A 16,232-nucleotide genomic window follows, 5' to 3' on the forward strand; every position below is an offset into this window, starting at 1 on the left:
ATTCTGGGCTTCTGGCTTTGGCCTGGCCCAGTCCTTGCTGTTGTGGGCTTTGGGAAGTGAACCAGTGGATGAAAAGTCTCTGTCTCTATGTCTTTCTGCCATCTGAATACATAAAAGAAAATAAATACAATTTAATTTTTTAAAAGAAATAACTAAAGATAAGGATCAATACCACATTGAGCAGTAAATTTTGGTAAGCTGGTTCCCTGGCCATTAATATAAAAACATTTCTTTCTTAAAACACTTATTTTCAGAAAGGGATGTTAGTTGTCTGTGTGCCAAGTTGTCCTTTATGTTCAAATGGTGATTTCTTAACTTTAAAGTCATATTAAAATTAGTCTTTCATAGACTAATATTGGGCTTAATTTTTTTTTATTTTCAGAGTAATCTGAATGGGCACATGCAACCAAAAAGGATGGGGATTAGAGTAACCACACCATTTCAACAATAAACAACCAAGGAAGAAAAGAAAATCAGTCTTCACATTTAAGTCAGTTAGTCCTTTTTTAATAAATTTGAATTCATTCATCAACAAGTTTCATATTTTATCTATCACTCAATTTTGCTGTTTTTTCATGTCAAATAATACCAAAAATTACATCAATGTGCTTAAGCAAAACCAGGTTTAAATTTATCTTTACAATGAAATGAAATCAACATGGGAATTGATCAAGACAGCAATCATCTATACCTACTAGAATAATCCTGCACTTACTTACCTTTAATGCACTCACTGACTTGTGAAGTAGAAAAATGAGACAAGAATGACAAAATGTGTCCATGGGGCTGTCCCTAGAGAGTGGCATGGTATGGGAGCCAATCTCTGGGAGGCTGCTGTTTACCCAGGTGTTGGGAATTTAGTATTTCAGGAAAACATGGCACCTTTCAATGCAGTAGAAGAGGTAATCAATCCAAGGCACACTAGCTAGTGTCCTGGGAAAACTGAATCCACCTGGGCAGCTTTTTGCCCCTAGATTCAATGTTACTCTGACTGATGGCTCACACAGAGATGAGAGCCAGAACCAAGTCCAAGAGTAACAAAATATTTCACCAATTGTTCAGTTTTACTTACATAAAATGGCCAGAAATGTGAACTGGTTTTCAGGTATAGCGTCAAAGTAAGATTTATGGACCAGTTTATACTTTCAAGCCAGGAGATTCAAAGTTGGACACATTCTCTTTTTGGAACACACCACTGAGGGACAAACAGCAGTGGGTTTTCTAATAGATGCTGAAAACGGACACCTACAACTGCAGGGTGTCTGTCCCCTTCAAACCAGTCCCATGCATCTTTGGGATCACCTCTGAGATGATCTTGGTGAAAATGTCAATTCCATGTTTAAACAGGAGAGAAGCGCCTTCCATGAGAATGATTGAACATGTCAAAGTTCTGGGTGCTGGCATTAAAAACACATGATCCTGCAGATGTGCATGTAACTTTCACACCTAATGAGAATTTTATCATGGCATACTTTCTAGTTCCTTTGAGATTCAGGGGAAATGGATATTCCATGGTATAGACAGTGAAACCCCTCTACAGTCCTGGGGTTGGTGAACAGGAATAACATTTGTTTTAAAGACTGCTCAAGTCTTATCTGTCTTTCTCTGTAGAGATTTGTGTACCAGGGCTCTTGAATTGTCTCGAGCATATCTGAACGTCACAGCAGCAAACCGTCATAAGATTATTCTGTACATTTTGAGCCCCCATGAAGCATTTTGGAAAGACAGGAATATTTATAAAATTAACTTTTTATTACTTTCAATTGAGAAAGAAATCACATTATATCTCAAACTAAACTTTTCTCTGCTTACTCAAGAGGTCTGGATGCAGGTAACAGCCTCTTCACATTATTATCAGAGGTCTGGGTTCAGAATTTCTCATCACGGCTCACTCACTGGCTCAAATAACCACTGTGGAGTAATGAGAGATCATTTTAACAGAACAGAGAATCAAATTCAACTCTCTTCTGTCAGCACAGAGTTCTCTTCTTGATACTTCTCATAGCTTTTAAAAATGGAGAAGCTATAAAACAATTTTATTCGAAGAAACATAATTTTCTTCTGAAATGGAATAAAGCAAACACATACCCAAGGATCTTAAAAAGTTGTTTTTTTTTTTTTACAGAACATATGTATGTATTTGTGTGTGTATGTGTGTGTAGTTACAAACACTATTTATAGTATAGCTATTATGTTAACTTCATCGCAGTGTCTACAAAGTTGTGGATCCCAGTCTTGGTGCCAAATGCATATAAAAAGCTCAAAAGCTATTATGACTATACCATGCAAATTTATGTCCAGAAAAACTTGGGAAGTAGACTGCAGCTTTTCTGAGCCCCATAGGGTCTCTGCCTTTGATATTTGGGTACCTCAACTATGCATCAAAAAAGTTTTGAATCACACTTCTCCCAGAAAGAATTAATGTCACAGTTCTGAATAGTATAAATTATACTCTTAAATTAACCCTTGACAGATTTTGTCCATTCATTTGCATTTTGGGGTCCTTCTTCTGCATGTGGAGCTCACACCTTGAATTACTCAATACAGAAAAAGATACCTGAAGTATTGAAAGGGATAAGGTTGTTGCAAATGCTGTTTTGTTCTTTAACATATTAACAATGATAAGGCCACTTACAAGGTTGTTCCCAAACTGCTTAGCTTTTAGGATCTCCCATTGTTACCCATGACAAAAATTGCCAGAGAAAAGCCAAAGACCAAGAAATCAGTGGCTAGTCTCTAGAGGAAAAAAAAATGAAAACTATAGAGAGCAGAGATTGGGAGAAGACATTGAAGTAAGAAAGGAATGAAAGAGGGAAAGGGGCATAAAAATTGGAAATTGTTTCTAGCATAAGATTTTGTGGATTATGTATTATCTGATGCTGGGTTTGAAACTATTGCAGACTCCCACAAATTAATGGTTGTTATGGCCAACAAAGAAAAATCAAGTAGCGGTCAGCTCGTGCTGACAGTCCCCACAGCACACGCCCTCAGCGAGGGTGGTGCTTCTATCTATGTGGAGGATGCTGGACCAGCAACAGGAGTCTTGGACTAGACTCTGCTCATTAAGTTTTGAACAGAACAGAGATGTGGCATAGTGGGATAAAGTATTAATTTAGCACTTCTTTCCAGCATATTTTGCTTTTTTAAATTTTTTCTCCAAATGCTTAACTTCACTGTGACACCTGTTTGCACAACTGTAGTCATTTCAGTTTATGGATGCCTGTGATAGAAATATTGTTTACAAAAAATATATCTTCTCTTTTTTTCTTTAGAAAGATCTCATCTAAATAGTAAGTTAAGGTTGCGTCTATGAAACCGGTGCACCTTGTCTTGTTTCTACGATCTTTAAAAAGTCCAAATACTGATGAGGCTGTGGCTCAGAGGAACCAAGTGACTGTGTTTGTTGTAAGGTTGCCCTCTTTGCCTCAGAGAACGGTCATGGGTTGTTGGGTGATACGTGGTGTGTACTGGTCGTGTTCCTGCAGAATCCTAGGAAGACTAGGAGTCATTGGATGTGCTTATGAAATATGTCAGATACAGAAACAAAGGCATGAGGAATATCTTAGTTTCTGAAAGTGAACATTAGAAGTGTTTTAGCTTCAATCTTAATTTCTAGTTAACAGAAAGTAGTTACATCACATAAAGAAAAATATGACATTGCATGCTGCCATGATAGCAAGCATAAGAAACAAAATCTTGGTAAATATACAAATGTATGCATATTATGCAAATATATCTTATATTAACATACAATGTTATAAGAATGATTGATAACATAACTGCAGGGGGGAAAATCATCCTAGATGGTTTTTCCTTAGAGTAACAAATAACCTGAGACGTCTATGCTTTCTGTATGTAAGTTGTCAGGCCTAAAAATCCATACGCGATGTAGTGCACATTTTCAGTGATTGAAATGTCATTGACAAAATGTGCCACTATGTTCCCACATGACAGTTAAGCTGGATCCACTCCAGGTGAATGAGAAACGCACAAATACTGTATATTGGAGTACTTACAATGAGTTGCCATTCACTCCTGATGGGTTTTCAATAGGTAGACGTTCAGACGGCAACGTGGGATCTATCTATGTTTAAGACAACGGGTAAGCTCACACAGGCTGTGGCTCACCTCATCCGCTACACCATTACAGAAAAAGTACACCTGATGAAAACAAACCCAATCATCAGAAAAGCCAAAAGTCTCTGCTTAGTAAACTGAAAGAGAGAATATGAAGTGTGTGACTCATTTTAAACTAGCAATACCACTGAATGAGTTTCAAAAGATTAACTAATAATTTCTGATTTTTGAACTAAAACTTCTAACATGGTAATAAAAGACACATTTTGGGATGATATTGTGTTTCACGCCCTCATTCTCAAGGCATAATATTTAGATACTTGTCCCTTTCAATTAAAAAAGAAAACAACTATGACTTTCTTTAGTATGCATCCTGTGTTAAATTGTCCATAGCTGCAAATGTATATGTGTATTTGTTCTACATACACATAGGAACTTATACCTGTGTGTATGAACACATACACATACACGCTCATATACACGTGTATTTTATATATATGCTGAGAAAGTTCACATATATATACAATTGTGTATGTATATATGTGTGTGTCTGTGTGTGTGTGTGTACAGGTATAAAAACTTGACAGGCAGAGTAATATTTCTCTCAGTGTTAAATGAAGTCTTTCAAAAATCAAGTACAGTCACTCAGTTAACATAGTACAGCCAGTAAACTAAGTTGAAAAGAGAAAAAGTGAATGGAAACACGATCCTGGACCATCTGTCTATGGCATTCACATCGGTTAGATCAGGGATTTTAATTTTGAGCTGCGAAGACCTCCTCCGTAGATGGGTCTTCTTTTGTGGGATGCTTCTGTCCCCCATGTATCGCCCATGCCCTTCCCTAGGCATGCTCTGTTTCCTGTACTGGATTCCTGAGTTGTCAAAGGATATTGGTGAATTCCCGGTATCACCAATGCTGCCTGTGACTTCATTCATTTCATTGTGAACTTCCAACGATGTTAACAGAATATTTCCACGAGCATCCACCTAATTTGAAGAAAATGTGCACAATTAAGCAGGTAGCATGCTGATAAATCTAATTTTAATAAGGAAACCCAACCCAGGATAAAATGATGTTATACAATCATATGACATACTGTATGAGAAAAATGTGTGTATGTGAAACCTAGCCTGTTTTATTGGGAAACATACCATTCTGGAGGCTTAACTGCAGTTTAGAGATTTTATTTATCTGATTTAAAATTTCTCATAAAGGAAATTAGAAAAATATAGAATGGGCTGCTTTTTCATATTGAAATTTCACTTGACACAAGTCCTTACTGAAGAGAAAACAGTTTTTCAAAATGTTAACTTTAATAATAACCACTTTCAATGACTATGCACTATATAGAATCTACAGCTGCTCCTCCATACGTACCCATGATTTCATTCTTTGCAGTTCTGGTTATCTGCAATCAAATGGCATCATCATGGTTCAATGATCCTTCTTCTGATGTAGGATCAGAAGGTCAACAGCATCCTAATTCCACATCACAACACCTACATCACTCACCTTTCTTCCTCTCATGTAGGCCCTGTGTCAGCTCACATTGTACTAAGAAGGCTGAATGCAATACATGGCATTTTGAGAGACAGACCAAATTCTCATAACTTTTCATATTACAGTACATTATAATTGCTCCATTTATTAGTAGTAATTATAATTATTTTCTTACTGTGCCCAATTTATGAATGAAACACCACCATAGATGTTTATGTGTAATAAAAATGGTGTCTATGTAATTAAGTACTCTTTGTGGTTTTAGGCATCCACTGGAGATCTTGCAATATATTCCCTGTGGATGAGACAGGGGAATATTACATACTCTTCCATTCTTCTTTGGAAGTCAGTTTGCCCCCTTTTCTCATGATAAAAAAAAAAATCCAAGTTGCCATGTAGCAACAAGTGGATAGTCCTTTGACCGAAGGATCTCTAGGTGGAGTCAGTGGGGTAAATACAGATACTCCACTCAAGCAGGATCTCCTTGTCCAATCCTGCTCCTACAGGAGACCTCTTTTCAAGAGCTTATATAAGATACACTAAAATTCCTCTCCATAACAGAGCCAAACTGTAAAATACCATTTTATTGTGTGTTAAACACAGCTTCAGAACTTTCATGGTGATGCCAATGGTCCGTTTCTTCTTTGGCTTCCCATGGAACTCTCAGCATAAAATCTTGAGACTTAGGATCCCAGGGGGGTTCTTTCTAGGGACAGACTGAAGGTTCCTCTCTGAGCAGTATCAGTCCCTGCCATGGGCTCTAGTCCATTCCACAGTCTCCTGAGCACTTACTCCAGCATGCCCTACATTCCGCTGCTGGAGGACCAATCTGCCTTATCATTCTTTTGTATGTGAAAAGCCCAATACTTGTTTCAGCTCAACACTAAGTATATCTGAATCCTTCAGTGAAATTTTCACACAACTAATTATTTTGTAAATGAATAATTTATCAATGTATTAATTGGTATCTTTCTATGTACTATAGGCAGACATTAAGCAAGATGAGCAGGGGAGGAGATAAGGAGAGCAAACTTCTGATTGTTGATAGAGAAGAGACAGGGTCCCAGGTGGAGATCTGACAAAGGCTGGGTCTCCAGGTTGAATGGCCCTCAGACAACAAAGTGGGTAGAGCGCAGGAAGCACTGCAAACATCTAGAGCCACTTGTCTTTGGCACCAAGAAGACTCTAAGATGTCTCTAGTATAACTTGAGGATACCACTGAAGGTTATTCAACTGTGCTCAGGAAAGTGAGGCGTGGTCCTCAGAATACAGTCCCAGAAGGTCACACCACACTCACCAGAACCTGTGAACATGCTGCTGTACTACAAAGGGACTTTGTAGTTGTAATTAAAGGTACAGGCCTTAAAACATGGAGATTATCCTAGTGGGCCCAATTTAATCCCACGGGTTCTCAAAAATATAGTAGGGGCCATCACTGTGGCGTAGCAGCTGAAACTGGCACCTGCAGTACTGGCATCCCATATGGGTGCTGGTTCGAGTTCCAGCTGCTCCATTTCCAATCCAGTTCTCTGCTATGGCCTTGGAAAGCAGTAGTAGATGCCCCAAGTCCTTGGGCCCTTGCACCCATGTAGGAAACCCAGAGGAAGCTCCTGGCTCCTGGCTTTGGAAAGGCTCAGTTCTGGCGGTTGCAACCATCTGGAGAGTGAACCAGAGGGTAGAAGACCTCTCTCTCATTCCCTGCCTCTGCCTCTCTGTAACTCTGCCTTTCAAATAAATAAAATAAATCTTTAATAAAAAAAAAAAGTATAGAGCAGTTCCCCCTAATCCATGGACCATCCATTCCAAGACTCCGACGCCTCAAACTGTAGATAGCTCCTAACAGTATATATTGCTATTCTTTTCCTATACATACATGTCTATGATAAAGTTAGTTTATAAATTAGGCACAGCAATAGATTAAAAACAATAAAACTTACAACATGATCTAGAAAAAGGTTACGCGAATGTCTTCTCTCTCTCTCTCTCTCTCTCTCTCTCTCTAATTGCCATGAGACTTGGAGTATGGTTGTGAAGAAGGGACAATGCACATCCTAGCCAGGAAGGGTGAGGAGGCATAAGATTTCATCATACTACTCAAAGGTAACTTAAAACTTATGGATTATTTCTTTCCGGAATTTTCCATGAACACTTTCAGGCCCCACTTAACCCCAAATAGCCAATATTCCAGCAAGCAAAACTATGGATAATGCAAGATTTCTGTCGGAAAGTTTCTCCTGCTAGAAACAAAAGTCAGAGAAATGAAAGCAGAAGGATTTGAAGCCTCAGAAAAGTAAAATCCCTCTGTATGAAGACATGGAAAGCTGCAAGAAGGAATAGGGCAGTCAATAGCAGTAAAGACTGTCTCCAGACATCAGTAAGCAAGGCAAGGGGAACTACAGTCCTGCAACCACAGGGAACCATAAAAAATGATCTTCAATAAGTTCACAGAAAATGTGCATTATAAAAAAATGATGCATGAATTTAAAAAAAAATTTTTGCACCAAAATAAATATACTTTTTAAATTCCACTTGTCCACAAACCCTTTGAGTTACTCTCACTTTTGGACAACCACTTGAATGAACCTGGAAGCACATTTATCCCGAGAGTCTTCCAAAACGAAAACAGCCCTGCTAATACCTTGACTTCAGCCTTGTGAAAATCTATGCAGAGGACCCAGCTAAATCCCACTGCATTGTACTTCTGTCCTATGTGACTGTCAGATGGAAATGGGTGTTGTTTAAAGGTGCTTGATTTTTGATCATCTGACAGGGCAATAATTAAAAAAAAAAAAAACACTGCAAGAGGTAAGACTGAAAATGCATTTGCATTGGACCTCAAAGGATGGTAAGAAATTTTTTAGGCATAAAGAAAGAAGAACATCATAAGCACAGGTCTGATAAGTACCTGAAGCATTCTGAGAAAAGCAAACTAGCTGAGTGGGAACCAAATTCTAGAGGAAATGGTCTCCTGCACAGCACTCTCGGCACATGCTGGGCCTGTGATAGGTGACCACTGCCACTCCCACCATTGTCATTATTATCTTTGCATCATCTTACCCAGTAGGAACGCACACAGTGATGAATGGAAATGCAAACTAGAGTCAGGGCAATACAGTTTTCTGGTTTTTACATTAAATAATTTAAACATTCATTAAGGAACAAGAAGTAAAAGTGATTTCTCAGTAGAAAAGTGACTTATTTCTGAAGCACAACTCAAGCTGCAGGATTAAAAGTAAACACTGGATACAATAAAGACCCCGCTGCTGGTTAGAATACTCTCATTGGTTTCTGCTTCCTTTAGGGCAGTATAGAAGAGAAATGCCCTGAATAACTACTCCCTTCCCATCATGGCAACAAACCACAGCATTTCCTCAAAGCCTCACTGGCACACTTGGTGCACCCACAGCAGCAACACTTGGCCACTGGCTGCTCAGTTCTTTATCTGTGCAGTTCCGAGAGGGTAAAAAGAGTATAGAAAGAGACAAAGCACTCAGGTCTTCTCTGGCTATCTGAGGCACAGACTCTTACATTCACCCTGCAGCAAGCATGTCACTAGCCTGGATGGTGCCCAGTTTTCTTACACAATGCTGCCTGTGAGTTATAAAATGAGGAGTGACCCTGTAAAAATCTTTATGGGCAGAGCAGTCACCTTAGAATGGATGACAGCCAGGCTAGGGGAAGTCAGAAATGCAAATTCCCGAAGACAACATCGTGTGTACCAAGGAGATGCCCTACATGAAGACACGCTGTAGGGAAAGGGGAGACAGTGACACAGAAATATTAGCATTTTCTTACTTTTGTTTTAATCCAGTAGAGGGAAAATTCTATAGCTGTTTTTGTCTCAAAAGAACCAGGAATGTTAGATCTTGGTAGGAATTTGGAACTTGTGCTCTATGTCTATTCTTTTTGTCATCTTTCCCTGGAATGATCTGCAATAAAACTCCTCCAATTGCAAAGCCTATTTGGTAACTTCAGAATCAGGGAAGCATCCAGTGATTTAGGTTAAGGAATCTTTCATTGTTCTAAGAGGATGTAGGAGGAGAAGCCCAAAGAAGAATTAAGGTGTGGCCAAAACAGAAGACAGCAAACATGTGGGGCCAAGACATCCAGGGCCAACTATGGATGTGTGGGGGATGCACTAACAAAGAATTGAGCCTACTTTGGATGCAGAAGGAGCACAGCACAAGAAGACAGCCAAGTTTGCCTTTACACAAACAACTGTAAGCAGGATCTACAGGAGGCATCTTGTCTCATTACTGTCTATCTCCCTCTAGTGCTTTCTATTCCTCTGTATGCCACAAGTGAGGGAAACAGATGCGAGGAGGAGAGCCACAGACCTGGAGAAGGCTTTGGGAAAAGGAGTCAACCAGTGTGACCCTGTTAATAGAATTTGTTCAGTTAATTCAGTTCACAACAGTGCATACTGGAAACACCCCACTAGACATCTGATTTTATATCGTGAGAGAAAACATATTTGGTTACCACTTAGAGAAACTGAGTAAGTTGAGGTCATCTATCAAACAAACTCAACTTGATTTAAAATGTCCAACATTTTAAACAGATCTACTTAAACGGAAAGCTTATATGTAGAAAATAAAAAGTATCTAAAGTTAAATTTAAGTTAAGGCAGCAATTTATTCTTTTTAATAATAATAATTGGCTTACTTCCTATTAAATTGAATCTCAGAAAGCTGAAATTACAGAAAAAAATAGAAAAAGTAGAAAATCTTATGTAGCTCCAGAAAAAAAAAAGAGAGAAGACCCAAATTAATAAAATCAGAGATAAAAAGAGAAATTTTACAAAGGACACGATGGAAATAAAAAGAATTATCAGGAACTAGTACAAACAGCTATACACTGAAAAACAGGAAAATGTATATGTAATGGATAGATTTCTAGACATAGAATTTAGTAAAATTGAGTCATAAAGACATAGAAAAACTAAACAGGCCAATAACAAATACTGAGATTAAATCAGAAATAAAGTCCCCCACCACCACCACCAACAAAGAAAAGCCCAGGACCGGAGGGCTTCACTGCTAAATTCCACCAAACTTTCAAGGAGGAACTAATTTCATTTCTATTCAAAACAACTGAAATGGAGGTTATCCTCCAAAACTCCTATGAGGCCAGCATCACCTTGATTCCAAAATCATAAAAAGAGACAACAAAGGAACTGTTGACCACTATTACTGATGAATATAGATGCAAAAATCCTCAATAAAATGCCAGCTAACTGAACACAACAACACATCACTAAGATCATTCACCAGGACCAACTGGATCATACCCCTGGTATGCAGGGATGGTTCAACATACACAAATCAAGAAATGTGATACATCACATTAACAAAATGAAGAATAAAACCATATGATTATCCCAATAGATGCAGAGAAGGCATTTTGATAAAATATAGAATCTTTCACGATAAAAACTTTAAGCAAATTGGGTATAGAAGGAGCATTCCTTAACACAATCAAGGCAATATAAGACAAATCCACAGCCAGCATCATACAGAATGGAGAAAATCGGAAGCATTTCCATTGAGATCTGGAACCAGATAAGGATGTCAACTTGCTATTCAATATAGTTCTGAAAGTTTTAGGTGGAGCCATTAATCAAGAAAAAAATCAACGAGATACAAATTGGAAAGGAAGAAGTCAAATTATCTTTGTTCATAGATGACATTATCCTATATACCAGGAAACCAAAAGAGACCATTGGAACCCACAAAAGTTTGGTAAAGTTGCAGGTTATAAAATTATCACACAAATATCAATAGTCTTTGTATACATAGAAAATGCTATGGATGAAAGAACTTGTAACATCAGTACCATTCACAGTATAAATATAAACATTTTAAATACCTTGGTATAAATTGACCAAGTGAAAGTTCTCTATGATGAAAATTATAAAACATTAAAGAAAAAAATAAAAGAAAGCACCAAAAATTGGAATCATCTTCTGTGTTCATGGATTGGAATAATTAATATCCTTTAATGTTCACACTACTGAAGGCATTTACAGATTTAGTATGATCCCAATAAAAATACATTCTTCTCAGATCTAGAAAAAATGAAACTAAAATTCATAAAGGAACACAGGAGATTTCAAGTAGATAAAGCAATCTTTAAATAACAACAAAAAAAGCCTGAGCCATCACAATACCAGATTTCAAGACATACTGAAGGACAGTTATAATCAAAACAACATGGTACTGTCACAAAAATAGACATGTAAACCAGTGGAACAGAATAGATACCCCAGAAATCAATCCACACATCTACAACCAACTAATCTATGACAAAGGAGATACATTCAGTCTCTGGAGAAAGGACAGTCTCTTCAACAAATGGTGCTGGGAAATTTGGATCTCTTCATGCAGAAGTATGAAATAAGACTCCTGCCTTACAGCTTATATATAATCAACTTAAAATGGATCAAGGATCTAAATACTTGACCTAATGCCATCAAATTACTAGAGGATAATCTTGGGGAAATGCTGCAAGACATTGAATAGGCAAATATTTCTTAGAAAGACCCCAGAACCACAGGCAATAAAAGCAAAATAGACAAATGGGATCATATCAAGTGAAGAAGCTTCTGCACTGCAAAGAGAACACTCAAAGTGAAGAGGCAACCAACATAATGGGAGAAAATATTTACCAGCCATGCAACTTATAAAGGATTAACATCCAGAATGTATAAGGAGCTCAAGAAACTCCAACAAATCAATCAATCCAGTTAAGAAATGGGCAAAGGAATTGAACAACCATTTTTCAGAGGATAAAATTCAAATGGCCAAAAGACACATGAAAAAATGCTCAGGATTACTAGCCATCAGGGAAATGCCAATCAAAACCACAATGAGATTTCACCTCCCCCAGTTAGAATGACTGTCATAGTGCAATCAACAAATAATAAATGCTGGTGAGGTTGGGGGGAAAAAGTACTCTAATCCACTGTTGACGGGAATGTAAATTAGTACAGCCATTGTGGAAAGATGGTGTGAAGATACCACAGAAATCTTAAAATAGGATTACCATATGCCCCAGCCATCCCACTCCTGGGAATTTACTCCAAAGAAATGAAATCTGCATATGAAAAAGTTATATGTACCCTCATGTTTACTGAAACTCATTTTATGATAGCTAAGATTTGGTATTAACACAAATGTTCAAAAAGCAATGTCTGGAAAAAGAAAAGGTGGTGTGTATATATATATATATATATATATATATATATGCTATGGAATAATACTCAGCCATAAAAAAGAATGAAATCTTGTCATTCACAACAAAATGTATGCAACTGGAATCTATTACATTTAGTGAAAAAAAGTCAGTCCAAAATACAAATATTCTGCTTTCCCTGATCCGTGGTAACTAAATAGTGTACGAAAAATATAATATATAATGTATATGTGTAAAATTGACATTTTGAGATCTGATTATTGCTTACAGCCCTTGTCTCCACTGTTGGGTGACAGTTTTTTTTTTTTTTTCTTCTTCTCACTATCTGTTGAATTCTTCATTTAGTGGAGGGATAAGCTTCTGACTGTAAAATAAACTGCAAGAATTTCATTGTAAAAATTAAAAGACAAAGTAAGAAAGGAAGGAAAAAGGAAGGTGGGAGCAAGGGTATTATGGGAAGTATCACCATATTCCTAAATCTATATAATACATGGAATCTATTAACCTTATAAACATAAAAAAGTAAAAGTTCTCTCTATATCCTACGTTAAACAACAAAACTGTGAGATGAACATCTTAGTCATATACTTTGTAAGATGGGACACCTCACATGAACAGGATCTAAAATTATTCAAGAATACTCATGGAAAACATCATCACACTTGCTGCACACCATTTTCATGCCCTGTACCAGTTATATGACCACAGAGATGGGTTCAAAAAGGGTCCTGAACCCAAAGGGTTCTACCAGGTGAAACATCAAACAACCAGCAAAAATGTGTTTTTTTAAAGACTACATGTTGCCCCTAAAATACATTTTTAAATATGATCTTTTTCTAGTTATCAAAAATACCAAATGAAAAGCTCCTTTTATCAAAATCCAGGGGATTCAAATTAACAACTTTGGGGAATAAAATACCAAGGAAATAATGATGAACTTTCATGGTTCTCATGACTCACTTTCAGCAGGCTTTTAAAAGATGACATTTATGATCCTTGTCCTCTTTTCCAGCAGGAAAGTAAGAAAACATACAGGTCTAATGGGACCAAATGTATGACAAATGCCTCTTATTCATGGATTCACATTACACAAGCATTTGCCGGATCAGAATCACAAGGGCATATGTTTAGGGAGATAGAAGCAGTTAGATGCTGTTGGCTAGGGTAGGCTTATCAAACCCAAGGATTGTGAGTGATTTGCTATTTTACAAGCATACAGTATGTGCCACGGAAGTTGGTAGAACAGAGACAAACTGTAGTAGGGAGTGAGGGAGGCAGGATGCAGACAAATGGTAGGTGAAAATCAAAAACAAGGTAATGAAGAACAATAGGCTTGGGTCTTGAAGGCGGAAGTCATGGCCCAAGAAACAAGGTGTTTTAAGACACAGAGAACAGAATAGTGGAGGTAATGAAATAATAACATATATGGCAATATCAAGAACTGCCCAGGAAGAGCAAGAAGGCACGAAGAATAAGGTCAATTGACTACTGAGCTTGCAAAATTTAGAAACACATATATGTGAATCTATGTTCTGTCTTCTCTAGACCCTTTTGGTCAGTGTTGTGTATTTGAGAAATGACTCCATGAAACTAAAAATCTAAGATGGTGCCTCCGAAGTCTTGTGAAGGGAAACCTACCCAGAGGAAAGACAAACTTGCTTCTCTATAAACACTGCCAATAATTTACAAAACTAATCTGCTCTTGGTGCCTAGGACATCCATGGTTGGGAGTATTCACAGTCTGTAACTTTCTTGGATTAGCCTGAAATCAAGAACCATCACAATTTTACATTATTTTCATTCCAGAGTGGATGAATACGGGTAATAGAAATAACACAGTTAGCATACTGATATGCAAAGGAGCTTAAATATATAGTGAATTAATAAGATCTTAGTGTAAAATAGTTTGACTGCTTTACTTACATTTTAACATTTACACACAGTTTTCATTTCATTATTGGAAGATTATCTTTTCTGAAGGGAGTAAAAGGTTATTAAAACCTATTAAATTTTAGAAACCAAACATGTTAAGCAAATACATCCTAAAGAGATGATAATCTTTTCTATCAGCTAGAATTTAGGTCTTAAAATAGGAACAAAAAATGAGTATGGATGAAGTACTCTCCTTATAAAATGACAGATGACTTGCAATTTTTAAATCATTTCATGAATACTCTTATTTTGAAGGGTCCATCTCATATCTACTATAATTAGAATCATTGATTTCAATGTAGTTTTTCTTCCTGCTCTATAACCTTGACAGCTGGAAACACTCAAAGATTAAAAACACCTCATTTAAAATACATCACAGATTGGTTCACAGTGGATAGCTCATTCTCTACTTACCTTTCAGCTTTTGGTTAGGTAAAATATTCTAGTTTTAGAAAAATAAGAAAGGATTTGTCATATAAAGAATGAAACCTTACTCATTAGTTACAATGATGTAGAATCTGTAGCTCTGATTTCTTGGCAAGAATTATGACTTTCTCCCACTTTCAGAAATTTGAAAACCCATTGGTCAACTTACAAAATATCACCAAGCTTCTAATAATAATGTTGTTTTACATTGCAAACAAAGCCTAACTCTTGTCTATAGAAACTACTCATGAACAAATAAATAGAGAGTATATACAAATAAATTAAGGTTAAAGTTGACACTGTACCCTGGTCTTGGAAAACTAACGAATCATCTCTAAGTTTAAATATAAAACACTAAATGGAAGGAAAATCTATTGATTAACATCAATAAAGTCATAGTTCCAAAAGCAGCTGTTGGTAACATAAACCCATCATTGGTAGTCTACAGTGCCCCTGGCATGCCTTTCAGGACACAGATTGTTGCCAGAGGAAAAACAATGATAAGCCATGTCCTGGCAGGGGAGCCAATTGCTGTCAGGTGAGGCAAAACTGCAGGATGCTCCTGGCATTGATAGAGAGTACCAAGTGTTATAACTGAAAATTAATGAGTGAATATTACAAAGAACTGTTGAAGCTGTTGGCTCACGTATAACCTCATAGTACCTAATTTGTCTTTGTAGGATATTTGTCATTCTTTTTTCACTTTCTTTTAATACATCCACATCACTTGATACAAACTTTTAGGGGAGTTCATTTCTACTTAAAATTATCAGTAAATTCAAGAACAGCTTTAATGCTTACCTTTAAGAACATCAGATATGCCTTTAAACTAGAATACCTGCATTTGAGTGTTTACTTTCAACCTTAATTGATCTACAGTTACAGATTTCTAAAAATATGATCATGCAAGAGAAAAATCCTGCTGAGGAAACAAGTATGTTCTGGAAAAAAACAAATGATAAAAATGGGCTCAAGAATCAACTGAAAATATCCTCTGTCTCTGATTTACTACATATTCGTTCTTTATTCTGTTCATTTTCTCTGTGGCTTTTAGAAGCTTTTTGTCTATAATTTTTGTTTTAAATCTGAAGCACAATTGATT

The 16,232-nt window shown here is 36.9% G+C and overlaps 1 protein-coding gene across 2 annotated transcripts in view; it reads right to left on the minus strand.

Moving 5' to 3' along the window:
• Positions 1 to 479: 479 nt before the first annotated feature.
• Positions 480 to 16,232, minus strand: part of GABRB3 (gamma-aminobutyric acid type A receptor subunit beta3) — a 235,457-nt gene continuing 219,704 nt past the window's right edge. For both annotated transcript variants that reach the window (XM_089309248.1, XM_008269751.4), the window contains exon 9: positions 480 to 5,064. In XM_089309248.1, the coding sequence (XP_089165374.1) occupies positions 4,723 to 5,064 (342 nt within the window). In that variant the 3' untranslated portion in view covers positions 480 to 4,722. The remainder of the gene's footprint in view (positions 5,065 to 16,232) is intronic.

This window comes from Oryctolagus cuniculus, chromosome 12, assembly GCF_051225735.1.
Source record: "Oryctolagus cuniculus isolate XC-2025 breed Fujian yellow rabbit chromosome 12, ASM5122573v1, whole genome shotgun sequence".
Taxonomy (NCBI): domain Eukaryota; kingdom Metazoa; phylum Chordata; class Mammalia; order Lagomorpha; family Leporidae; genus Oryctolagus; species Oryctolagus cuniculus.